This window comes from Pseudorasbora parva, chromosome 15, assembly GCF_024679245.1.
Source record: "Pseudorasbora parva isolate DD20220531a chromosome 15, ASM2467924v1, whole genome shotgun sequence".
Classification (NCBI taxonomy): Eukaryota; Metazoa; Chordata; class Actinopteri; order Cypriniformes; family Gobionidae; genus Pseudorasbora; species Pseudorasbora parva.
In genome coordinates this window covers 15,129,165-15,157,030 of record NC_090186.1, presented here as the reverse complement: position 1 = coordinate 15,157,030, position 27,866 = coordinate 15,129,165, and the positions used below count along the sequence as shown (strand labels likewise).

At 37.9% G+C, this 27,866-nt stretch overlaps 1 protein-coding gene across 2 annotated transcripts in view; it reads left to right on the top strand.

The window, feature by feature from the left end:
* The first annotated feature begins 1,415 nt into the window (after positions 1–1,415).
* The window catches only part of ches1 (checkpoint suppressor 1), a 47,731-nt gene continuing 21,280 nt past the window's right edge, over positions 1,416–27,866 (top strand). Inside the window, exons 1-2 of one of the 2 annotated variants that reach the window (XM_067417214.1) lie at positions 1,416–1,736; positions 26,166–26,716. In XM_067417214.1, the coding sequence (XP_067273315.1) occupies positions 26,180–26,716 (537 nt within the window). In that variant the 5' untranslated portion in view covers positions 1,416–1,736; positions 26,166–26,179. Of the gene's footprint in view, positions 1,737–2,024; positions 2,177–26,165; positions 26,717–27,866 lie in introns of those variants that run through there. The other variant, XM_067417213.1, reaches the window with a different exon arrangement.

Below are 27,866 nucleotides of genomic sequence, written 5' to 3'. Positions count from 1 at the left end.
GGGCTCAAGAAGGTGGATTGGTTTTTAGCAGTGTTTATCACCATGGTAACTGACACTGCTAACCTGCTCTGGAGCAGGTTTTATTCTGGGTTAGAGATCATAGACAGTAAAAGAAAAGGACCGAGCGATCCCATTGACGTCAACCTAGGGGCACTCACTTCCTGATGGCTGAGCGAACTGCGCAGGCTCAGACTGAGCTTGACGACGTAGATGTGACGTGAGCCTCCTGTCTGACAGCTGTAGGTCTTCTAGTAGATGTGGAAAGTGAAAGCTGAATCACGTTGTTTAAATATTTTCTCCCGTTGCTTTTGGCTCACTATCGGCTTCTCCCCATTCTTTCCCCTTGACTTTATCAGACTTTATGTCTCCACGTCCCCCCGGCTGCCTCATAGACAGTAAAAGATTGCCTGCGAGCGTCTCCTCTGGTCTATACGGTAATTTCTCAACTGTGCGACAGGGTCGCGTTGGTTATGACGCAATCGTTAGCCTATTTTTACAAAAACAGCTTCTGCGGGGCGATAGTGTAAGATACAAGGTAATGGAGCCTTTTATACATTGTCGTGTTTCTTTAGAAATAAACAATGGACAAATGGAGTCTTTAAACGTCTCAGATGTAAAGATATTCACTGTCAAAGTGACTCAAACTGGACCAATTAGCTGCAGGTAAAGACGCAATAAAGCCACACCCCCAGTGAAAAAAAACATTTAGAGAAAATTACTCATCCTTTGGCGCTAATTATTTATTTTATTTATATTATATGAATTATAATTACTTTTAATTAATATAATGTATTCATATAATTTTTATATTAATTGACAAGTAGACAAATATGAATATAAATATTAAATATGCATTCATAATTCTTTGTGAACCTATAATTATTAGGCATATTTCTTTGATCCGCATCATGCATTGATATTTTCAAACCTTCTGCCTTCTCAAACAGTCGCTGCAGCAGCAGTGTTTATTCCTGCTTTGTAAACGCATTTAATTTCATGATAATTTTCAAAACGATCTCTCAATCTTCAGAAGAGAAGTGAATCAAACGGACACTGTGATTGGCTGTTTGCCGCACGTGTCACACTTCCAGAGTTAATCGCTAACTCTGGATTAAACCTGAGTTGACAGAGAGTTTATACCAAGCTTTGAGAGACGGTTGAACTTGTTGGATTTATCTGGATTTGTCAACTCTAAACCTATTCTGAAACTCAGAGTTTGTTTAGCTATAGCGAATTCATGCAACAGGCCTCTGAAGATCTTGATTAGCTTGTTCAGGTGTGTTTGTTTAAGGTTGGATCTTTAAAAAAAAGAATCTTGAGGACCAGATATGCCACCCCTGGTGTAGATGTATCCTAATTGTCCTCGAATCTCCCAGTCCCGGCACGTTATTGGTTATGCCACCTGCAGCCTCTGTAGTGACTCTGGCGAGCAGGGCTTCCCCCTGAGCAGCAGACAATGGCATCTTTGACTGCAAACAATGAGCACTAGGACCCAGAGAGCGCTGCATTTTCTTCCAGGGGTTGCCTAAGCCTCAGCGCACACCCCTGCTTAGGAAAACTGAGATAGGAAAAGAGAGAGGGTGAGACTAGAGGAACGCAGCTCTGTTGTTGTGGTCACTCCAAGAACACTGCTCGGGCAGAAATGGAGGGGCTGAAGTGCAAGAACTGACCCGCTGCCGTCGGGAGGAGAGGAATACATGTGGAAGGGCTTTTTCAGAGTGGATCGGGATTAAAAGGTGACTCAATTTGTTGATCTTTAGGACACACGAGAGTGTGTGTGAATGCAAGCGTGCACGCGTTTATGAGTGTGTTTATTGTAAAGCTTCAACAAAAGGAGCCTGGAGTGTGTTTTGGAGTGTAGGGGTGGTCATCACATGCGTCTTCTGAAGGATTGTGGAAATGAGTCATCGCTGTGCACGAGGGGAATACTTGTGTGTGTGTGTGTGTGTGTGTGTGTGTGTGTGTGTGTGTGTGTGTGTGTGTGTGTGTGTGTGTACGTGTTTGGGGTGCTTTTCCTGTCTGAAAGGAAATACAGCACTGTTTTCAGGAGAAAGAGCACAAGGCTGATCGTTCCATGCAAATTCAGGATGGAATGACATGAGCCAAAAGTTTGCTGTGGATTCGAAAGGAAACGCCACAGCTTCGTCATTAACTTCTCATCTGTTTGGAACCTCAGGTTCGTATCTGGAGCGTTTCTGTGGGGAAGACAGGTTTACCACAGACTGCTCGTGATCTCTGTGATAGCCTGGACAGATGGTGGTAGGCGTGTGTGTGCATGCGTGTCTAAGTGGTATGTTGTGTCTGTCAGGCGGAAAACTAGTTAAGAGAGGCAGATCTGATGAGGACCACAGCAACAGCAGAAAGACGCCTCAGTCTGACTGGCTCAGCACAGCTGATTGTACACATGAACGCTGTTCGGTTTTAATCGCGCTGCCACGTGTGCGTGCAATGCATTTGTGTTTGAGTGTATTAATCTGTGTGTGTGCGTGGGGTCTGTTTACACACAGCGTGCGCTTTAGCAATGCATTTGAATTCTTGTGCGACTGTATCGGTGTAATCAGATTGTTTTTTCATTGTTGATATCACGTCTATATTTGGTGGCAATCTATTTGAAAAGGTTTCCTCGTTTTTGTGAATGAGTTTTTGTGTTTGGATCAAATCTCCCCACAAGGACAGTACAACCTGAAGTTACAAGTCAGCAGTCCCTTGAAGAATATGACTTAAAGGGATCGTTCAGCCATAGATTACAATTCTGTTATCAAATACCCTCATGTTCCAAAGCTGTGATTGACTTTCTTTTGCAGAACACAAAAGCCTGGTTTTACAGACAGTTTAGATTAGGCCTTTGTTCAGTTAGGGTATTTAGTGGCTTTTATAAACGTGCGTAATAATAAAAATTAATAAAAACTTGCTTATGTGCGTCTTATGAGAAACCAGTGGCACTTACATATTTGAATATAGTGCAAACATGCATTTTAGTCTGGGGCTAGGCTTAAGCTGTGCCTGTAAAACTGGGGGAAAGATATTTTGAAGAATGTTGGTAACCAAACTATTTTGGATACCATTGACTTACAGTGCATGGACAAAAACCAACAACAAAGACATTTCTAAAAATCTTTAGTGGAGAAACCCCGGAAGAAAGAGAAACCCTGCTTTGAGGCGATTATACGCTGTCAATTATTTTTAGTAAGCTATACTTAATTTACTGTGTTTATCCAATTGATTTGTCCGATGTATTTCAATTGACAAAATTAAACATTAACATTTGGGAGTATATAAAACTAAAAAAAAACGTTATGCGAAAAGAAACAAAGATTTTTTTTTATGGTGTAGAGTGAACAAAAACACAGATGTTCCAGTTTTTAAAAACCTTCTTGCTTCAGGCAGAATTGCTGCTTCCACTCTTTACCGCTCGCATACTCTCTCAACTCACACAAACAGTAAAAAGTTCCAGTGCAGTCATACAAAATATCAGCACTCTTTGACCAACGGCAAATATGATTAACTGTTGTAAGACACTTTTGTCTGCTTATTTTCTTATATATGCATATATAACATTTTTGTTACTTAAAACAAAATAAATATTAACTATAATAAAATATAAAAAACATGTCACCAATTTGCAACATTTCTCATTTTGGTTTAATTTAACATGAAGTACGAAAATAACTAATACTTATAATAACTAATACTAATCTAAATAAAAACCATATAGGCCTATTTAAAAAAATAATAATAAAAATGATAAAAACAACTAAATTACTAAAACTAAGATTAAAGTGAAACTGAAAAAAAAATCAAAATATTAAGGGTGCACTATGCAACTTTTCGTTCACTGTAGGGCGCCTATTCTGAACGGCTCGCGAGTACCGGGACTTTTATTATGACGGGACAGGACACAGTCGCCGGGCGCCCGCACTTCCGCTTTTTACGGTCAGGTAAAAACAGCTATTTTTATCATATCAGATACATTTAATGGGCCAAGGGCTTCGGCCATCCGTCCACTCTCTTCCCTGAACTGAAATGAAGTAGTGGGCTGTACTTTCCACACGATTGACATCAGGTTAGAGTACGCCAGGTTGGCTGGTGGTTATATTACCCGCATACCGCCTCCCATGGCCGAGACTGGTATTACGATACCTAGTAATGCTACTGCTAATTAAGGTTGATATCTCTGCAGCACAATAACTTGACATTTTTTTTAATCACATCATCGCCTTTATTTCTTCTCATTCTTTTGATGCGTGTAGGTCATTTTTGGGATATTTTTAACTCAATTTTTACACATGGCACCTTTAACTAAGGGTGCTTTCACACCTACCTTGTTTGGTCCGGATTTTTGGACTTTTCAGTTTGGTACGAACCAAAATTACAGGTGTGAAACCTCCCTCGGACCATGGTCCGGACCAAACAGACGAAATTTGGTCCGACGAAAAGAGGTAGTCTCGGTCCGGACCAAACTGAACAAAGGTTCGGTTCGTTTCTTGTGTGAAAGCATTTTCTGTATAGTTCGGACTTTCAGACCATTTACAGGAAGTTCTGGTGTAGGATTAGTGAGAAAACACAGATTAAACTCACAGCACATACAGTGATGGAGCGCACAGCATTTTAAACTGAACCGCTTGTGTAGTCATGTCAGCTCGCGTGAACGGCGTGCTCTTCTTGTGAATATATATATATATATATATATATATATATATATATATATATATATATATATATATATATATATATATATATATATATATATATATATATATATATATATTTCTAATGTCTGTGAGACAAGTATATGCTGAGTTTCGGTTTATTTATGAGACCGCTCATATGAGTTGACTCATATGAACTGCAGTTCATGTGCAACGCAAATGATCACTCCGTCACGGGATGTCTGCTATATTATTTATTTAAGCTTATTTATTAAATTCAGGCAAATGATGAAACATTTATTAAAATTAAGATGCAAAATACAAAGCTTTCTACAAAACAAATCTTAATGAAGTGGTCAAAATTATTTCTGACTCGATGTCTTTGACATATATTGCACATCTGTGCACGTTTCATAATCAATATAGCCTAGATGAAATTTAAAAATAACATTATAATATTTAAACATAACTATAAAATAAAACACATTGTTTGGCTAAAAAGCCTATCTTCTAGGAGCTCCTCCTTTCCTGTCGGCGCCGATAAAATGTTTGCACAACGAGGACGTTCATTTGGTGGATTTGCCTCGAGTATAGTTGGTGCTGCAGATAGTAGTGCCATAATATTAACAATATTGCCAACGATATGCGTCTGTTCATTCATTCTTGTCAAAGTTAGCCGCTGAATTGACAACACACTGACGTCAGACGCACGTCCGCTAACAAACCAATCAATGTTAAGATGCAGCCCACATAGATGATGACGACAGGACGCCAGTGCGTCATGTAAAGTTCTTTGGTGCGCTGACATAACTGCAATGTGAAAGCAAACCAAAAAGAACCAAATGTCCAAACACAAACTTTGGTTCGGACCTTGGTGCGGACTTTCAGGTGTGAAAACGCCCTAAAACTATAACTGTGTACACCGAACACGATCGGTGCGACAAAAGACAATATATCCTTTAATCAGTGGTCTCGTCTACTACACTGGATGCGGTGCAACAAATCTTCGACAGTAAACTGATGCCTCTTTCTATTGATGACGTACCAACATGAAGGACAAATGCTTTACAACGGGCACTTTGTCGCATTCAGTGTAGAGCCTCTAGCTGTTGTGACGCGAGCGACAACGTTTGCGTCCGTTATATAGGCACGGTCTAATAGTACATTAGTGTGTTGTTTTCCAGTCAAAATATCTAAACATCCTTTAGCAAGGTGCATTTATTTTATGTAAAATATATCGTATTTTTACGTATTTTAATATAGGTGCACTGTGTAAAAAAAAAAAATCTATAAAATATCTAAAAACCACTAGGGCAGTGTTATATATTTTCAGTTGAGTACTTACAATATCCCAATTGTTTTCAACTATTTGTAAATCGTGAGAAAATTGCTATTTTAACCAATGAACTAGGATGTGTGAGGGAGTTGCCTGTCAATTGTGTCATATCTGCGTTACCCTCGATTTCCGGTTTTATTTTGCAGAAACACTTTACTCTTACTGCTGTGGGCAGCAAGTGTCACAGCATCCGCTGAGCGAACGCACAGAGTAAAGTCCTAACATAATTTTCAACACACTCAAATGTATCCAATATGATAAACTAAGCTGCGTTACCTTATACTCATGACTAGAAAAGGAGCTGGCGACTGTGGCATAATAAAAGTCCTGCTGCTCGCGAGGCATGTTGCGTTCATCTTATTAAAGGTGCCCTAGAATGAGTTGAATATCAATATTTTAAATTGTTCTTTGATATCTACATATAGGGTATGTGACTTATTTAAGGGTTAAAATTGTTCAGATACGGTTTTACAGGTCAATTTACAACCCCAGAAATTGTCCCTATGTAATGGTCTGTTTTTGCCTTATTTTAGAGTGTCATGAATATTAATGTAGAGTTCAGCTGTGATTGGGTGTTTCACTGAGCGGCTCCTTTCAGTGACAGAAACATCTACCGTATAATGTCAATCATTGGAGAGATTATGCATCCAACCTAATGTTTGATCCTTTTTCTGATGAAGATAAAGATTTTGAGGAACAACCAATTGTTTTGAGATTGGAAATGGATGCTTTTGAGTGGTAAGTTTAGTCTTTATTTTCAGTAAGACCTGCAAAACGTAACGTCAGTAGGCTACTATAACTTCAGCCTACGTGTGAATTAGCATATTACGTTAACTTTATACGTTAACTCGTATCATCAGCAGTCACAACTTTGTTTTAAGCATTTTAAAAACATTTAATCACTGTAATTGCATCACCGTTTGATTTTACAATGATGGCTTCTTCACTTTGAATCACAAACTAAACAGCGAACTAAGTAACGTTAGCACACAAATATATTGTTTGTACAGTAGTAGCCTACAGGTTTAAAAAAAATTGTTTTTAAAGATATTGACGATGCCTTGTCAAATTACTACCATTTCAACTTAAGTGGTGATGACGTTATAGCTATAAGGATCGAGTGAGCGATCTGTAAGCAACTAAAGTTAAACTAAAATAGTTATCTCCCGAGTTATGTGTTGTTGATGAAAATAGACTATAGGCTAAATTTTAATTCTATCCGACAAAAGGGATTGCCATATGTATCTACGGTTGTATTTTGTAGATTTGTATGACAACACTGGCAGAAAATAATATTAACCTTGACATTTTTCATACTGATGTATACTACTTGGAGTTTCCTATTGTTACTTTTTCGATCTAGACAACACAGGGGATATTATCGTTAATGTTGTCTCACTAAGAAACTTCCAGTTTAATCAGAAATTGTTTAGACAGTCAATAAGTGGATAAAATCACTATACTGCTCGCAGGGATATAGTTTGAATTGCCGCTTCTCCAGTATCAGACGCTGAGTGAAGCCTGCTACTATTGTCCAGGTTAGGAAAACAGTCCGTGGTGAAATGGGCCGAGCAAACGAACTACTTTTAATTAAATTGTTGCGGTATCCGGTTATAGATAAACATGCCTGTTTTGTTCAGTGGGAATGGTATGAAAAGTCCCCACGTCCCCTGCGCAGCCTGGAACATAACATCTATTTCCATGATCTGCCATTTTCACTATCCTCACATGACGCATGCGCTGCCGTATACAAATGTTGGGGGTGTACATATTAATGATCCCCAGTGATTGCGTCACAGGTGGTGTTATGTCGAGAATCGCCTGTTTTTCCGTGGCGTTTTTTACAAACAAGATTTACATATGAAGGAGGAAATAATGGTGTTTGAGACTCACTGTATGTTATGTCCATGTACTGAACTCTTGCATGCCATGGTTAATAACATTTTTCATTCTAGGGCACCTTTAACAATCGCTCTAGCGGCCTCGCTCAGCTCTTACAACACTCGGCCCTGTTCTGCTTTATACTACAGTAATGTTAATAATCACATCCATGAAATAGATTCCGACCCGTGTTTCATCCTGATTCTTTTCCACCAGCTGTGAGGTGAAGACCACATGTCCCAAGATGCTGCGCTCAAACTTGGCATCATCAAACTACGCCTTTTGTTTTGAATAGGCGCCCTCTAGTGGACAGAAAAGTTACATAGTGCACCTTAAAATTTGGTCAAGCCTTAATAGTATATTCTTGTTTTAATCATGTAATCATAGTTTATTAATAGTGAGGTAGTAACGATATATTCTCTGAAATCAAGAGTAATGCAATTTTGCTTCCAATGTACTTGTCTTGATACACTATTTTTTCTTGATTTAAAGTTGCCCTACACCAGCTTTAAAAATAATATATACACACTCTACAACACAATTCAATCATCTTTAAAATGTGGTATACAACACTGTAAATATACAACAATGTGTAAAGTCTCAGTGTGGCGAAGATCAGTACTGGTATGTGAATCCAGTTGGTCTAAAGACACTAAAATAGTGTCAAACACCGTGAAAACAAGTGTGACATTGTGGCTATTCGGCCTAAATTTTGCTGATTGTGATGTAATGCTCACATAATGAGTCTCAGCCACAAAATCGGCCATCCTGATGTGAGAACAGCCAGAACACTGTGTTTCCTCTCTGTGTCCTTGAACTTGTTTCAGAGAAAAGAGCAAAGTGAGAATTGAGAGGGGTGTTTAGTTTCAGGGGCTGATGTCATGACTCATGATGTCATGCTGTAGTCTGACTGATTGCTCTGCAGCTCTGCCTCTGATTGGTCCACGGCCGCTTTGGCCACGTGAGTCAGTGACTGATTTTATTTTTACTTTTCATAAATATTTACTGGCAGGTTGCCAGTGAAAGTGGCCGGCACTGTACTGCATGTGTTTGTCTTTGTTTAGTAAGGCAGGTACATATTTTAAGCATGTAAGCACTGTGCAAGTAGGCTATATCGTTCAAACTAACCCTCGGTCAGCAGGAGATTGTAATGATTAGCTGTGGTTATCTTTACAACTGGAACATGCAGCAGTAAAAGCCCAGATTTCATGTGCATGGAGCGTCTCTAAGTGATGATGTCATGCCTTTGTGACTCGTAAGAGATTGATCATCACCAATGGGCCATTATGTCATTTTCTAAAATGGTACAAACAGGGTCTGTTTATTCTTAAAATCAAGTTATGAGTGGTGCTTGCTAAAGCCATTACTATTATTATTGCTGTGTGTGTGTGTGTGTGTGTGTGTGTGTGTGTGTGTGTGTGTGTGTTATTTATATACTATTATGGTAGTTATTCCTATTTTAAATAACTTATTTTTCAGTTTTTATTTTATTTCAAATAATGAAAATGATTTTTAACACATTTTAGTTCACAGTAGCAACATTTGCTTATGTGGTATGTGACCTTGAAACAGCATTTGTGTGTGCTATACTGCCACGATAATTGGCCTCATATTTAGGATTTATGTGCTTGTATTATTGTCCTAGAAACCATATGAAAGCTGAAAAATTACTCCATTCTTTCTCCCTTCCTCCACCCCTCCACCCCTCTTTTTCCATCTCTCTTGTGGACTGTAAAAGTGAAAGTGTCAGCTCACTTACAGAATGGGTCTGAGTGCACCGTCTGGATGATCCCTCAGACTCGGCACTTCAGAAGAAACCTCATGGGTCAAAGAACAGCCTAAGTCGAACATTTCAGTTTTAAGATGTTATATTATTTAAGCTTAAGTGTCTTTTTTTCCCATGTAAAATACTGCCAAAATGTACTCATATCCCACATCCCAATGTGCAAAGTCATCTACATACGCTTTCATACGTTTGATTTTTCTAAAAAAGTAAAATGTTTACATTACCCTTTTGGTACTGGTGTGAAAATCAGTGTGAATTGTGAAAAAGTGGTTTTAACGATTTAATTTGATGTGTTTATATAGTGAAACGTTGTGAACCAATGTACAAATTAATGTTACATCTGTCTGTCTGTCTCTATCTGTCTGTCTGTCTGTCTGTCTGTCTGTCTGTCTGTCTATCTATCTGTCTCTGTCTGTCTATCTATCTATCTGATTCATATAATATTCATGCCAGGTTAGGGTTATAAACAAATGCTCTGTTATGGTCTATGGATCGACCGTCTGAAATTGCCTTGGCCACCCTACGTATACAACTCTATCTATCATTGACTATCATTGATCATTTTGTTATTTTTCTTTAATATTAATCAATGGACAGTTGAGAAAAAAAATCTCATGTGCACTCTAAACATCATTTCCATTACAAACTTTGACACAAGAACAATAATCTGCTTTCTGGCCGCAAATGAAATCACACATATGGATCTAAATGAACCCCCAGCCCCCGGTAACCAAGTCTATCATTGCCCCTGCACTGATTACATTTCTGGGTAGGTACACAGAATATCCAGGTTCGCTATGATATCTGATTGTTTCCCAGATCTCCATATCTCAGGCAATAATGGCTTTCTGATCTCTTATGTGGCTGATCCACATCTATCCAGGCACTTTTTCACAAGCTTGTCCCTCTGCTCTTGTGTGTCTCCCTTCTCTCTGTCTGGACCATGCGTGGGCCTGTTCTTTGGCAATGCAAAGGGGAAAAATACCTTCCTGTATGATGTCAGAGCTTAAACACCAGAGCAAAGCATAACACAGTCTGAGAGAGGCCCTAAACTCACTCCCTACGAACAACAACAGGAATGAGGTTCATCTTTTTTTTTCAATGTCGCCACTTAACAGCAGCGCAGAGTTCATACCTTAATAGTCCTTTCGGCCGAGGCTGTGGCCGCTCCATGCATAGCGCTGGTCATCTGAGAACCGGCTTCTGATCGGGCCTGAATGAACAGCTGTGATGGTCATGAGTGCACTGTGGGTCTAGTTTCTCCTATCTGAAATGCTACGGAAAGGTCCATACATGCAGTACATAAACAGCATGGCCGTTGCCGACTGTTTTGTTTATATAATGAATAATGAATATGTCTAAATTTACTTATTTCTTAGCTGGCGCAAATTGGCTTACAAGAAAATGCTTTTAGAGTGTTTTGACAAATTGTCAAGAGCTCAGAGAGGTGACTTGTGACAGCAAAAATGTAGTGCCGTTTGTAGACAGAGAAACTGCCAGTTTTAGCTTGTGGTGTGCTTGTGCATAGTTTTATTTGGAGTGGGGATTCTGTAATATGAGAAACATTACTTCTATAAGCTTAGTCTGTACAATAATCTGTTCATATTTATTTTGATGTGTACAAGTGAAAATCTGGGCAAAAAATTACCAAGTTTGTTTGGAATAGGTAGATAAATTCACAAAAAAAATTTTTTTATAAGTTGACGTTTGCATTGCCAGTACAAGATCTTGACCATATATATATATATATATATATATATATATGGAAATAAATTTTGTGATGTTATATCCATCAAGAGGTACACTTTTTTTTTTTTACAATCTTGTATTGACTGTAGATTTCATATCTATAGATGTTTTGAGTAATATGAACATATGTATATATTTCGCTTCATTACTAGTCATAGGGACTTTAAAGGGGGTGTCTAATGCTATTTCATGCATTCTGACTTAGTTACACTATTAAACCGTTGGATTCTCATGCTCAAGTTTCAGAAAATTAGTTGGACGTATGATGGAGTTTACACTCGTTCTGGATTTGTATAAGTCTCGGAAAGGTAGAGTATATTTTTTCCGAGTATGGCCCTGTATGATGTCATAAAGGGCGGAATTCCTTATATGGGCGCTTCTGGAAGAGGATGTGCGCACATCAACCTGAGCGAGTGCACACCCATCAACGAGCTTCGTTCAGGTTACGGAAGCCGTCGACAATGCTGTCATTTTGTTTTTAGACGAAAACAGCAATGTCCCTAAAAGAAATGTGGTTTTGGTTGTGAGGGAAAGATAACCTTGTTCAGATTCCCTAAGAACCCAGCTTTAAGGGAATAGTACGCAGAATCAAAAGTCATTATCCCGTGTGCGTGCGTGTGTGTGTCTTTAGCTCCGCCCACTGCACACCTCCAGGAGCGCGACTGTTTTCTGAACAAATCGATTCATAAATCAATTTTATCTTTTATAAATCTGATTAAACTAAAGACTCTTTGGAGGTATAAAGGATGCGATACTACTCTACAGATATTCACGATTAACATGATTGTCAGAGACTGTGTGTGTTATGTACCCTTTAAAATAACAGTTTCTGTTCAAAAAATCTTTAACTGGTGACCGAAATTTTGTAGAATCCCTAAAGTAGTCATTTTGCATTTGCTATTAGCTAAAGTGACTTAAAGTGCAGTTCATACAGTTCCCCTGGACAATGGCGATGGGTCACACTCAAGGGTTCAAAGTTCGCTTACTTAGGACTGCCAGTAACCTAAGCTGGTTGATGCTCTAATGATTCCATTATGGACAGAGAAAGCATTTTTTTCTATTGATGAGCATTCAAAGGTATATGGCAGATTTCAAATCATGTACCGCATCAGCTGAGCATCTGCCACTGAGGTAGATGGGAATGCTAACTCCTAGCTCTCTGTAGGTATTTTAGACCTCCTAGTTCTTGATCCCACCGCTGAACCTTTATTCCTGGGCACAATAAACGGTCAATTATTCCATAGAAGCTGTTATTGAGGAAAGCGCGACTTCTGTCCCCTTATCATGATGATTAAGTGCCCAAGACTATTATGTGAGGGACCCTTATGAAGAGCAGGCGCAGAGCGGGAAGTGCCGAGCTGAGATCGTGTTCTGCGTTTGGACGCAGACGTGCTGACTCCTGTGATTTATGCTGTGAATACACTGAGGTATCAGGTATTCACAAAAGTGTGCAGCTCGCACTCAGAACATCGAGTCGATTTATCACCATGTTCATTACCTAAGCTTTACGGTTTTAATGAATTTTGGGAATTCTGAAATAATCATAGAAGTATATCCTTGCTCCACTCCAAAATGTGTTCTGGTAAGCTGAGAAAATTATGGCGAAAGGGGTGCGTTCTGGTCATGGTGTATTTCTCTGTGATGTAAATCAGTATTGCGAACAATAATATATAAATCAATCAATGAATTTGAAACAATATTCTATTATTGCTATTCATTGAAAAGTCAGTGTAATTGTTTTGGTAAAAATTGAGTGTCACGTTATTTAATTACCTGACCCGTTACACCACTTGGTGTTATCAACATCTGAACACACCATGAATGATATAATTCTAAAAAGATTTGTTTTGTTTATTGTCCATCTTGTAGTAAATCCAGTTACTGAAGTGCACTTATCGTACACTACTAAACTAGGAAATGGACTGAAACACACCCATTGCCGACTTTGCACTGCTGGGGGATGCAAACTGGATTGTTTGAACAAACGGACTTGACAAGGACACCTGGGACTGCAGTTGTCTTGCGGAAGCTGGCGAGTTTGATGAACCGCAGAAGTGTATGGTGTCTCGAGTTGGGCAGATCACAAAGGGCACGTTTGATGAATATGTATCTGGTGCTAGACTGTCAGCTATCACGGTCCCCGTCTCATCTTCCTCTTCCACTCCTCCTCCTGTCCTTTGCGCTTAGATCCGTGGATGCGTGGTCTCTCCCTAGAGCTTCTGTCTAATCATGGTACCATCATCCCTCAGTCACGTTACCCTGGCAGGGCCTGTCAAACAGCATACGCTAGAGGACGCGTTGACTTTGAAATGCTGCTAATGACTAGAGGATGTTCTTTTTTCTCTGTCCTGATGGTCAAGGGCCAATAAAGAGTTGGGTAACCACTCTCGGTTGTGAGTCCTCGGTGACACCTGCAGGGACAAACTTCAGGCTGATGGCGAGAGGCCCGTCCTCCTGTTTGCTGGAGATAAGTGGTGATGCCACAGGGCTGATGTCTTTTTGGGTAGTGTCGATGAATACTGGCTGTTTTTGGTTCTGAACCACCCCAAATCCAAATATCGGACTTGGAAAGCTTAGCGGTTCTGTAAACACTTTTAAATTGGTCCTATTATGCTATTTTTAAAGGTTCCTGTTTTTCTCTCCTCCTAATGCATGCAAGGTCAAAAACAGTGTAGTTTTCTCATAATTTACATTGCAGCAGCACCTCTTTTCTTACAGTGTTTAGACAGCTCGATTAAGGATCCGGTATCTCTAAACCCATACTTTCTGAGAGCATACTCTGCTCTGATTGGTCAAGTAGGCCCAGACTGTTGTGAATGCTTAGGTTGGGTGAAGTGATGAGGACGGACTTGCTAATGAGAACACTTAAGTCACGTGTTCACACAAAACTAGGGCTGTGTATTGCCAAGAATATGAGATACAATACGTATCACGATACAGGGGTTACGATACAATATATGGGGGTATTGTAAGAAAAGAAGAAAAAATATTTATTTTTAGAAAAATTAATTTAAAAGAATAAAGAACACAATAATTTGCATAAAACATGACAAGTAACTGTTTCATTTAATTAATACAGTATCATTTATATCACTAATCACTATTTTGTGGAATCTTAGTAAAGGGAAATAGTAAAGTGACTGCAGGATTCTTTATGTGTACATGTTTTAAGGTTTCACAGTATAGCAGTTTTTCATTTCTAAACTATTTAGCAACAGAAAGTGCAGTAGTGCTGCAACGACGCGTCGCACTGTTTGTTTACATCTCGCGTAATGGCATACAGGGAATGGAGAAAGTTGCATTCTATCACAAAAACAGAGACCACTGTTATCAAAAGTATGGGAATACTTTAAACAGAGGACAAATAAAATGGCCCTTTGTTCCCTTTGCAAAACCGATATGGTGTACCACGGCAGCGATGCGCGAGCACCTCAGAGGAAAACATCTCGGCGCTCTCCGGTGTTACGATTTAACGGGTTTCCGTGTGATCTGGTGACTAACTTCCTGGTTCAGGTCGGATATTCTTGTGCTTGCGGCATTCTGAAAAGTTGAGATGTTTTTAAGTCGATGCGGTGCGGATACGCCTGGGAAAAAACGAGCGCGTCGCTTTCATTATGAGAGCGCTTATCGCGCGACATTGGAAATAATGAACTTGAGCGCGCAAAAGACGTGATATGTGAACGGCCCCTTAAAAGACAGCGCGCCGCGAGACAACAGTCACAAACCACCGAGCTACCCCGAATCAGCTCCAGATCTCTGGAAACCATGTTAAACCATAGCAGACCCCTGACTACATTTTATGGTTTGTGATGTTAAAGAACATTTCATGACGTCTCAGACAACTGTAAATTTATGGCTACTGTGGTTTAATTATAAACGCTATCATAAACTCATATTTACCATAGTAAAATAATTTTCTTTGCCTCTTTATTTTTATACTGTAAAAACTTACACCACATTGATTGAAAATGAATAAAGGTTGAAATGTATTAGAAGTTGTACTTATATTTTTTTTGTAAAGTTATCCAAAGGATTCATGAGCTAATTACAAAAAAGAACATTAGATTAATTATTTATTGTAATAAAAATAATCGCTAGATTAGTCGACTAATCGAAAAAATAATCGTTAGATTAGTCGTCAGAAAAAATAATCGTTAGTTGCAGCTCTAGTGCATAGTCCATTCCATGACTGAATGACTGTTTGTTTTATATTTAATACTTTAATGCTGTTTTCTTTAACGCAGTCTGTATAAAGTGCCATTTCAAGTAGGCTACTGAACTGCAGAGCTATGATCTGATGCTTTAATTCTGCTGCCACCGTCTTCAGTTTTGGTGTGTGTTTATTTTGTTACTGAGAGGAAAAATGTGCTATATTGTATCAAATCGCTTCTCAGCAACGCGGATGACGTCGGGATGTTAAGCGAGCTCTCAGAATCAATGTTTCTCGAGTACTATATTTTAATATAGCCTATTTTGCAAACAAAATGACTCTTGTCAATTTCCTTAGTGGCTTCTTTTGTAGCTGAAGCCAAAATGAGTCCACACTTCAATCGTCTTATGAGTTTTGCTCATGCTAATGCACACACATTCACCTTGTGCTTCTCTGGCTCTGCGTCACTTACGTTCTGAGATAACACTGCCATCTAGCGGTTGGGTGTTATACAGTCTTGGGTTTAATTCGAATACAAAGCCACAAATCTTGGATGTAAATAAACAAATATATAAATATCGATACAGTATCACCAAACATAATATTGCGATACTCACGTGTATCGATTATTTTCTTACACCCCCACACAAAACATGACAACAGTGAAAAAACATAAGAGGCTTTCTATGCAGCCCAAGACAAAATATAAGATCAAAAGCACATCCGATGTAAACACGAACTGCGTGCTACACAGAACTAGGGATGTTAACGATGACCGTTTGACCGATGGTTGACCGTATAAAAAAAAAAGTGATCTTTAAATTAGGCTATTATAAACAGTGGACTAAACGCTACTACAGTTAGCCATCTCATTTAAAAAAAAAAATTGTGTGAAGTGAACAAATCCCTCACACTCAATTTTTCATAACTCCCCTGTTTGTACTTAATAAACCAGAAAAAACATTTGCCACGAGGTCACAGTGTTTGGGTTTGCGCGCTCACAAGGTTTGCAAAAAGTAAACACGCTAAAACACTCGAGGTTAGAGCCAGGGCAGACGACAGTATGAAGCGTGCATTCCGCATAAGATGGGCTTTCATTTGGAAATATATTACATCTACATTTCAGTAGTAACACATAAAGTGTTGATCATCATCTTTCATTATTATTGTTAGCACTACCTCAAACTAAAGCGGCATTTTTTCGGAGCGGTCATTTTCTTAAATGAGCTGCAGCAATGTTTCAAATGAGCTTCTTACACTAGACAAATGCCTTTATTTTCAATGCGATCGCCTTGTACCCAAACCATTTCGAAACTAAGGAGCCATTTGTCCTCCGATTACAAACAAGCTCCTCTGCGCCGCGTTTGCAGGACTCATGTTTTTTGCGCAATAGGGGATTTTAAAAAAGTGACGTGCGTAGAAGGGAGGCGGCGCCGCCAGGAGTGTGTGTGTGTGTGAGAGGGAGGCAGAGTGGCAGAGAGATCATAGAGAAGTGCGACAGAGTTGCGAAATTGCAGGCGCAGCTCGTTGCTGTTATTTCAAATAGCGCAGCATATTTTAAACGAATCGGTTAACCGGTTTCAACTGGCTAATGAGGCTCGGTGGTCGGTCAAGAAAATGTTTAGTTTTTCGGCCCTAGTACGGCCCTAACGAGAGGCTAAGTGCATGTGAAATTACTTGAGTATGTGTGTCTCTCAACAGTGTTCGGCAGCAGCGTCTCTACTAATGGTGAGTGTAAGTTTATCTGCTTCAAGAACAGTGCCATTATTACCTCGCTAGTAAGAAATGTCATGTAACTTTTAAGTTGCTAAACGTTTTTTACTGATAAAATGATCAGAGCAGCATTGACAACACATTTCTATGCGTGTGTGTGTGTGTGTTTAAGTTCGAGAGGGAGCAGGAGAAAACAAGTCTGTGCTTGCTTTCTGTACATGTAATGCGATCAAGACCTGCCTGGAGCTATTTTAGCTGTGCATTTTCCATTAAAATAATTGCACATCTTAAAACGTTTATATCAACCAATCAGGCTCAAGTCTTATCCTACAGCGTCACGCCCAAGGTCCATTGGCTGAACGTCTGATTCATGTGGCACACTTTTCTGGAAACACTTCAGGAGTTTCAAAGTCATCGTCTGATTGGTTGAATGCTACAGGATGTCCTGTAGCGATACCCATTGTGTCTTTAACGTTCCGCCTAGAAGTAAATGCCATGAAGCCAACCCCTCTCATAGAAGAAGAACACTGTTGTGTTTACAACTGTGACAATGAGCGCTTACCAGGAGCAACTAATCGCTGGATTTTTAAAAGTATGTTATGGTCGCATCTCCATTGTTGATGTAAACTTGCACAACGTTCTTGAATTAATCATTTATAGATGCACCGGTCTGTTATTGCAGGGACATCGACTTTTTCATAGCCCTAAACGTGATGGCGTACAAAGAAAACTGTGATTGGTTGCTTTACATGTCAGTCAAACTGGGTGGTCATTGACCAATGAAAGCTGCTATCAGTCTCAATGTCTGGCTATGCGAGACTAGGTTCAAGGTCACCTCATTCGTTTCCTGACAGTATTGAGAATCATATCCTCAACCTTTGGGGTTTCCAGGCTGACTTTCTAACCATTAGGCCACAACTGCCCCAAATGAAAATCTGAATAAAAATAATATGGGCACTTTAAGGCATGGATAAATGCACACTTTGAGTGTCCGTTTATTGTACCTTGGGTGTGGTGAATCTTTAATGGAATATTTGAGGTTTTGTAACAACTCATGCGCACTTATCGAGAACATCTGTGGCCTTCTGATGTTTACCACAAAAAAAAAAAAAAAAAAAATTCCACGTCCCTCAGTTCCTAAAAATAAACAGTAATAAACTTGCAATTGAAGTATTGGGCAGTTGTGCAGATCTGGAAATAAACTTTAAACGTAGTTAACACTTAAAAAACGTGTTTGTTACCAACTAACTTAATTAGTTACCAACCTTGTGCACATTATACAAATTTTCAATTCTTGTCATAATCATTAATATCCAGTAAATTCTATACATTTTTCATGATACATACAAAGGAAAGTCACATAACTATCCTTAACGCACAGCTTCAGCACAATCAGAAGTTCAACCAAAACTTGCCTGCATCAAAAATGGAAGTAATAATGCAATTTTGCAATATTTGCTGAATAATATAATGTGGTTCAAGTTGTTTTTAATTAGGAATATTATTTTAAAACAAAATAATATAGATCACATATTTTGTTATATAACTACCAGGAATAGCTCACTCTTTTGCATTACAGTGCAGATCTATAGAAATGCTCTACATTTGCTTTGACGTAATGATAGAAATTGCGGTGTGCAGTTGTCATTCGAGATATAAAAGCTGAGAGGAACGTCTTTTTGGCTTCCCTTCTCTTTGCCGTTTACCCCCCTCCCATCAGTTAGAGTTGAAGTCCACAGCAAAGACTGTGTAATCGAAAGAAAAACAGAGTATGAGAGGGAGAGAAAGTGAGGGGTCCCTCTGCAAAAGCGTCTCTTAGCATGCTGTCAGTGAATGCAGGGGCCCGGGGCCAGCGCTGTTTTAAGCCTGACTTCTGAGAGTAGAGGTCTCCTCTCTGCACCAAACTTCACTCGAAGACCCTCGGGCTGAGTGCGGTCAGGTCACCTTCACTAAGCTCAGATCAGACAAGGGAGCGGGGGAACAGGGGAGCAGGGGAATAAAGCAAATGAGCGCTGTAACTCGTCCAATGGTAAGTGCCTGTGGGTAAGAGCGGTTCATATGGAACGGAGAAAGTTCTTGCCCGGAGTCTATTGCGTTGTGACCCCCATAGGGAGAACAGAGCGCTTCGGCCCCTTTGGACAATGAACCTTCACCTTTTCCCCATTGCTCATGGGCTTTTCTGATGTTTCTGGCGGAAAGGATGGACTGTATTCTTTGATCTGCGGACGGCTTGTGTGATTGGTTGGCTGTATGTACATGCCCTGGTGTGCCCTAACACTGTTGTCATGGGAACTGAAGAAATGGAAACTAAACAAGTCTTTTTTTCAGTGCTGGAAAAGGAGGGGGGAACTCCAATGTATTTCAATGCTGGTGTTGACATCAAGACAAAGATCTATTATTTGTACTCTACGTACCAGAACTGAAATCTCGTAAGTGCGATGTACCTTGGGGTTGTGTGAATGCAGTTTATTGTTGGCTTTTGTGAAGGATTTGTTTAGCAGGTTTTGTGGAATTTAAATATTTTGAATGAACTCAAGTCCATTGAGATGTTTGCTTTGAATGAGCAACCAGAAGCCCTGTGCTACCGGTCATGATTGATTGCTTATTATTTATGGTTATCAAGCTGCTGGGTCATACCCGTGTCAACTCAACCAGAGGTCCCCGTCTCAAAATTATTTTATTTTTTTATTTTTTATGAAGACAAACATAAACGTTGATGAAAGCCAAAATATTAAATGCAAAATGTTGGAGGGAAACGAGATGCATTTGTGTCAGCATTTTTTGTTCATCAGACATTCTTCTTTAAAAGAAATAAGTATCAGTTGTGTGCAAAGTGACCCACATTTGGTTTTTCAACATTAACGTATTAATGTGTTCTTGGAGCCATTTTGAAATCCCCAAATCTCTGGAAATGAACCCTACTGGGCCTTTAAAAATAAGATTCTAAAAGAAAAGTTTAAGAACTAAAATCTAAAAGTGTATTAAGATAACTGTAATACTTCTTGAGTTACAGGTATGCACATGTATGCAGGGGGAGATACATGTACATATACAGCTTTTCCCCATTTTTCAACTGTCAGCAGCATTGACACATAATGCAACAAAGATTGCTAAAATCATCAGATTGAACTAACAGACCCATCTCCATGTAAAAATAAAATAACACACTTTCAAACATTCGGCTCCAAATCTTAGGTGGGAATTTAAATTTTGACCCCCCTCACAAAATAGTGGATTACTCCATAAATAATTATCCATGTATTTTAATATTTTGGCTTTCATCACTATCTTTATTCAAAACAAAACAACAATTTGAGACAGGGAAGTTTCCAAAATGTGTTTGATATGACAAGGAATGACCCTACAGTAGGAAAATTCCCTTGTCCCCATTCATTTGGTTCAGTACTTGTTTTGTTTTTGTTTTGAGTGTTTTTGTTTTGCTTTTTGTCTTGCTTTGCCTTTTTGTTTTGTTATTTGCCTGTTCCTTTTTTTTTTGTGCCTTGCCTTGTTTTGTTTTGCTTTGACTTGCCTTGCCTATTTGTTTTGATTTTTGTCTTGCCTTTTCATTTTGTTCAGAGTTTTTGTTTTGCCTTGCTGTTTAGTTTAAATTTTTGTTTTTGTCTTGCCTTTTTGTTTTGCCTTGTCTTTCCTTGCCTTTTTTGCTTTGTTTTTTTATTTTTAAGTTTGTATTATTATTTTTTTGCCAGGTTAAGCATTAGTGCAAGAGGTGTGCAAAACAGCCACCTGTTCACCAACAAAATAAGCATTTAATTATATAAAAAAAACGTTTAAAATCATGTCCCTTCTTATCATTTGTATTGTAAAAGAAATAGACTTTAGTCTGAGTGATGTTTTTTTAGATCTTTTTATCACTGTTACAGCCCTTCTTCCATTTGTAAAGTAAAATGAAACTAAACAACAAAGGAATTTTTTTTGTTGTTGGTCAAATTGCCCTATATTTTTGTAATTATTATAATTACCATGAGTTTAGGAGAAAGCTTAACTGAACAAATGTATTTTTATTTTAAGCATGGAATAATATTCCTATACCATGGTATTTACGGAGTATAATGGACACCTCTCACCTGTAACATCTTTCTGCATTTCCTTTATATCAGAGGGGTCTTCAAGGACTTAAACAAAAACCGGTTTTAAACTTTCTGTTTGTGAACGGTAAGATGTAATTGATGCTTGAGTGTAAAGGAAGTTCACTTGCAGCCCCAATGGTACCCTCTGCGAGTAGTTTGTTGTCATAGCAACAGTAAAATTAGCTGGCCCTTTTCTGTCAGATGTAACGTTTTGTGGCAGTGCCACCATGGATACACAAAAAGCAAAACTGTGTATTGTGTGTGTGTGTGTGTGTGTGTGTGTGTGTGTGTATATGTGCATTTATATGTTCCAAGAGAACACCTTTCTGCAGTTTCCCTTCATAAAACATTTTGACTGATAATTGACCTGCCTGTCTACTACTTTTCTTACAGGTCTATATACTTCCTTTATGGAGACTTTCATTAAAATAAACCATTAATTGCTTTAGAATAACATGTTAATGCTGTTTTATAAATTAAAAAAAAGAAAAGAAAAATACACTGAATTTTTTTTGGTGTATAAACAAATTTTCGCAAAGAAACAGCAAGCAACACATTAAATTAAGTGTGACATTTTGAACAAAACAAAAAACTGAAGACGTAATCTATATTTGCAATATCCTTGTTACAGTCAGTGTATTACCGTCAGATCCCGTCATTGTAGTTCCAAAATATTTTTTTGTTAGTATTATTTTCTCTCATTATTTTACACTTTTTTTTAAAGGTCATGATTAAATAATGCACTATAACAGTTTTCTCTCATCTTAGTAAAACAAACAGTTTTTGTTAATATGCAGTCGATTCTAGCTAGCTGAGACCTCAGTTGTGATGTGGATGTGATGCCGTCCACATTTGTATAATCTGCCTTATAAACACAGCCTTGACTGACCCCAGGGAATCTCTGCTCCAGATTGTGAGGCTGGATAATATTCTCGCTCCGTTGCCGTGGAGACAGATGCTGTATTAGCAATGCAGCGCTAGCTGTCAGCTGTCAGTCAATGTAAGGGAAGAGAGTTGATGCTTTGACATGTAAGCGTGAGTGTCAAAAGCAGCCTTGAGGCGTGACTGTGCATTTTCCAAGGAGTGCTCAGCTGCATATGCTGATATTGACTGATTGAATGGCCTTATCAGGGGGTGCTGCCCCTGGCGCATCAGTTGACATGTACGTATGGCATATGTATAATTGTGTGTGGGTGCGTGTTGGCATGGGTGTCAGAGAGAGAGTTAAAAGTGATGGGTAATGCTGTAGGGAGAGATTAACTGGATTACCTACTGTGACTTGGGCAGTTTGTGATAAATTCGTATTTAGATTGTATGCGTCTGCAGATAGTGCTAGGCTTACTTCCACCACAATCCAACCTCATGCTAACCTTACCTTCCGAGAGACCACACACTCACACACACAATCACACAACAATACACACCCACAAACAAACATGCATGCAAAAAAACAAACAAACACGCATGCACACAGACAAATAAACAAACAAGCACACACTCACACAAATAAACAAACGCGCAGACACACCCACCCACACACAAATAAACAAACGCACACCAAAAAACAGACACACGCACACAGAAAAATAAACAAACAAGCACACACACACACAAACAAACAAATACGCACACAAACATACATACATAAACACACACACAATCACACAACAATACACACCCACAAACAAACACACACTCAGACAAATAAACAAACACACACACGCTCACACAATAATCACCCACAAAAAAACATACACGCACACCCACACACAAACGCACACACTGCCACAAGAGAATGCCTGATCAGATTTTCCATTGGTAAAAAAGGTTTCATCATTGTTAAAATCTTTTTTTGTATGGAAGCCTGAGAAGAGAAAAGTAGCTTCACATCTAACAATTGCAACTTCTCATAATTACGGAAGAATAAGTCACAATTATTTATCTCACAATTGTTACTTTATTAACCACAATTAGCTCCCGACTTTGTTTCTCTTAATTGCAACTTTGTATTTCACAATCACTTTGTCATAATTGCTACTCTTTCTCACTATGACTTTATAACTCACAATGCAACTTTAAATGGGAATAAAAAAGGATATGTTGTCGGCTCCCATTTACTGCAATAGATGTTTATGCAACTATGACAACATCCACTTCTGAGAACTCCGGGAAATCTGAAAAGGGTCTGTATTGATAAATGTACATAACACCTTAAAGGAAAAGTGTGCCTTTTTTTTTTGTAACCCTTTAAATTTTATTAGCATTTACTTATCCTTATTTCATTCTGACACGTTGTTTTTTTGTTCTGTGAAACCGAATATAGATATATATTGATTATATGGATAGATTACATTTTTCTTGTCCTAAAGTATCAAAAAAGCACATGAAGTATCAATAAAGGCACTAGAAGTATCATAAAACATCAAAAAGCACCTAAAGTATCATAACAGGCACTTGAAGCACTTATTAACAAATTATATGAAAGAAAAACACCTAGAGTATCATAACGTTTTAAAGAAATCACCTAAAGTATCATAAAGCATAAAAAACACCTGAAGTTTCATATTTCAAGTCTTCTAAACCCTTCGAATGGGGCCAGACCCCAATTAAGCCATTGTTCCTCTCGCTGGACCCTTGTAAATATCATGTTTGTTTTTTATATATATATATATATATATATATATATATATATATATATATATATATATATATATATATATATATATATATATATATATATATAAAAATTAGTAGTAGTTTTAAAAATGCTACTAGCTAAAGTAGCTTGTCTTCTCTGCTTTGTTCTTCCATTTATAATATATTTTTACATTTCATTATTTTTCATGAATTGCATTTGTTGAGAGGTTTGTCAGCCCTGTTTGCTGGTTTCGCCTCTGAAATATGGAAGTGGTTGCCAGTTCTCATGCTAATTTTTTTAGTCTCATTTCTCTCTGGAGTACATGTTTGTTTCGAGGGAAGATCCACAAAGATAAAAGATGAAAGTAAATGTGACATGCATGGATTTAAGCGTCATGTATTCGTTGACCTTAAACTAGATTTCAGTAACCATTTGTTTGATTAATACCAAAAGCTGCAAAACTCAAATCTCACATGCAGTGAGCTGGATCTAGAAATTCATGTTTATTTGTCAGCAAAAGATGCGTTTTGACTGCTCCAGAATTTCTGTGAAAACTACAGATTATTATTCTTTATAATCTCTATATGTGCGTGTGTTGCCATCAGTGACATCATACCCGCGTTATCCTTGACGTGCAACTTTAAAGAAAGTACAACTTTAAAAAGGCGAAATTTTGACATGCCATAAATATTAGGGCTGTGCAATATATCCAAATATTGCAAATGTACATATCGCAATATGCATATCTCAACGGCAGGCAATATCTGAATGATTTTAATAGACTTCAGCATTGTGAAAAGTGTATGTTTTAGGTTGACGCATAGAGTAGAGAATAGACTGGGCACACGCTGAAAAAAAGGAAAACGCACATTGTCCAATTTACGTAATCATCTTATTTGCGATCTACGCAACAAAATTGTGTTTCTCTTCTAAACGTGATTTATTTGCTTTCGATTAATGTGATTCTCTTAAATGTGCAATCTACTAGATTACATCATTTGGGGTGAATGTGAACCAATCAAGTACTCGAACATGATTTTTGCTGAAACTGTAGTTCCCAGCATCCTTTGGGTGGGACTTGACAAAAAGAATATGATTGTTGGACTTAAGTGTTATTTTATGTTTTTTGGGCAAAATTAGATAAGGGGCAGACTTTATATTGTTTATTAGTGTTTAATATTTAATTATGTTGGAATAATTAGAAATATTTAAATTATACTGGGTTACCATAGTGGAGAAGAGCGGAGCGATTGCTTAGGCCGTGGACTGAGACAACACGTCATTAAAGAGCATTCCATACATAGCCCTTGACATGTTCAGTATGTGATATTGCTGACTAACAGAATGAAAGCTAGCTAGTGCAGTCTTATAAATCTGTCAAGTGACCACAAAAATATACAAAAAAACAAATTAAGCTTGTGATTTGATAAAAGAGGCAGGGTCTCAAGCCCCCCTGCATGTTGTTAAGAAGCCATATTAAAATAATTTTGAAACTACTCATTTGGGTTACTTAAAAATGACTTAATTCCATGATGTTATGTGAACAAATTATGTTTGTTTAACTTAATTGAATCATGTGGAACTGATGCACATGATTAAATCATGTAAATCCAACACACCTTTTTTTCATTGCACGACTATTACTTATGGGACTTGCTTGACGTTAAAAATAGTTATTAAACACAATAATTTGCGAAAAACAATAACTTACAGTTCCACACTGTCTGACTCACACACACCGAAACGTGAATGATTTGTGACATAAATGTTTGTTAAAAACTGCTGGTCACTTTCAGAACATTCTCATTTTTTAAATATTTTTTTAATATAATTTAAATAGATTTTGCACACTAATAGCAATATTGCATCGCATATCGAATATCGCATTATTTAACAAGATATTGCATATTGCATTTTTATTCTATATCACACAGCCCTAATAAAAATGACAAAAAAGGTCTTTTTAATCTCATAATTCTGATTTAGTATGATTTACATTTTTGTCATTTTTTTTACTGTTTACCAAAGCATGTTTATGTGACTGAAATGACCTTCTATACCAAAATATTCAGCATATAAGGTTCCAATTAAGCCTCTTCATGAATACTTGATAAAAAAGATGTTCTGATTAAAAACCAGCAGTCACTTTAAAGAGTGTTTCTTGTGTCTCTGCAGGAGCTGAGGGCTGCATGGGTCCAGTGGTCATGCCCCCAGGGAAGAAGGCCGACGGCCCCAGCAGTGGGAGCGTGGCGCGGGGTCTGAGTCAGCTCTACCAGGACACTGAAGCAGCTGACCTCTCTCTGGCCCTGTCTGCCTCCCTCAGCCGGGCTGAGGATGAGGAGCTGACGAGCCTCAGCTGGTTGCACGAGAGCACAGATCTTCTGACCAGTCTGGGCCACTCCGGCCTGCGTAGCGTTAGCCCCCTGCAGGATGCTAACGGTGGCCGCGAGCCCTCGTCCTCGCCATCGTCATCTCCTGAGCCCAGCGAGCCGCCCTACCACCTGTCCACGGGTCCCAGCCGTAAACCTCCTTACTCCTTCAGCTGCCTCATTTTCATGGCAATAGAGGACGCTCCTTCTAAGCGACTTCCTGTTAAAGACATCTACGGCTGGATACTGGAGCACTTCCCTTATTTCGCCAGCGCCCCCACTGGCTGGAAGAATTCAGTGCGTCATAATCTGTCGCTAAACAAATGCTTCAAGAAGGTGGATAAGGATCGCAGTCAGGTGAGGGCTTGTGTTTCACTGAGCTTTACAGAGGCTTAAGGTGAAAAAGAGCCAGTTGTTTTTTTTAGAATGCATTCTTTCATCTTCCTGATTGATTTTTCATCAATAATTCATCGGCCTGATGGATTTGAAATATTTTAACCACTTTTATTTTTATTTTTGACAAAGATCAATCTTTAAAAAAATTAATATTCGCTAAGTTCTAATAACAATAATATATATATATATATATATATATATATATATATATATATATATATATATATATATATATATTAAATATGGGTTTAAAAAAAATAGTTACACTTTATTATGTTTCATTAGTCAACATTTGTTTATGTATTAACTAACATTGAACAATACATTTGTTACAGTATTTATTTATTCATCTTTGTTAATGTTAGTTACAAAAAAATCATGTTAGTTCACAGTGCATTAATCTAATGTTACGTTTTATTTTAATAATGTATTAGTAAATGTTGAAATTAACAATAATTTGTAAAGTGTTAACAAAAAAAAAATTTAAATTGAATTATTTTAAAAGTGTAATGTAGGACAGTGGTCAAGTAAAAACATTTTCCTTATACCTTTTTTTCAGGTTTAAGGATCTCTCCCCCCCCCCCCCCTCCCCCAATACTATTATCAGTGAATGAAGCAATTTTGCAGATTTTTTCCCTAAAAGATAATAATAATAAGACCCAAACTACTTAATAATGCCTATTATGCCAAGCTATTCAATAATACTTTCTTTAAAATATAATAGGTTTTGGTAACACTTTATAATAACTCACGCTATGAAGCATTACTTAATAGTTAGTTCATAATTTATAAAGCATTAATAGACATTAATAGGCATTTTATAAATACAACTATAAATGCTTTATTCTTGATTTATAATTATATATATAAAATGCGTTTATAAAATAATTGTATTTTCATACTTTACACTTTACATAAATGTATTTTTATATCCGATTGCAGAGGCTTAATTTCATTTGACTGCAGTTATGCTATCTGATGGTCTACAGGAATAATATTTTCTATAAAAAATTGATGAGGTTTAATTTAAATTTGATATTAAGTTACTAGTGATATTAAGTTACAGTCTCCATTTTTGCATTTTGAAATAAATATTTCTATATGCAATATT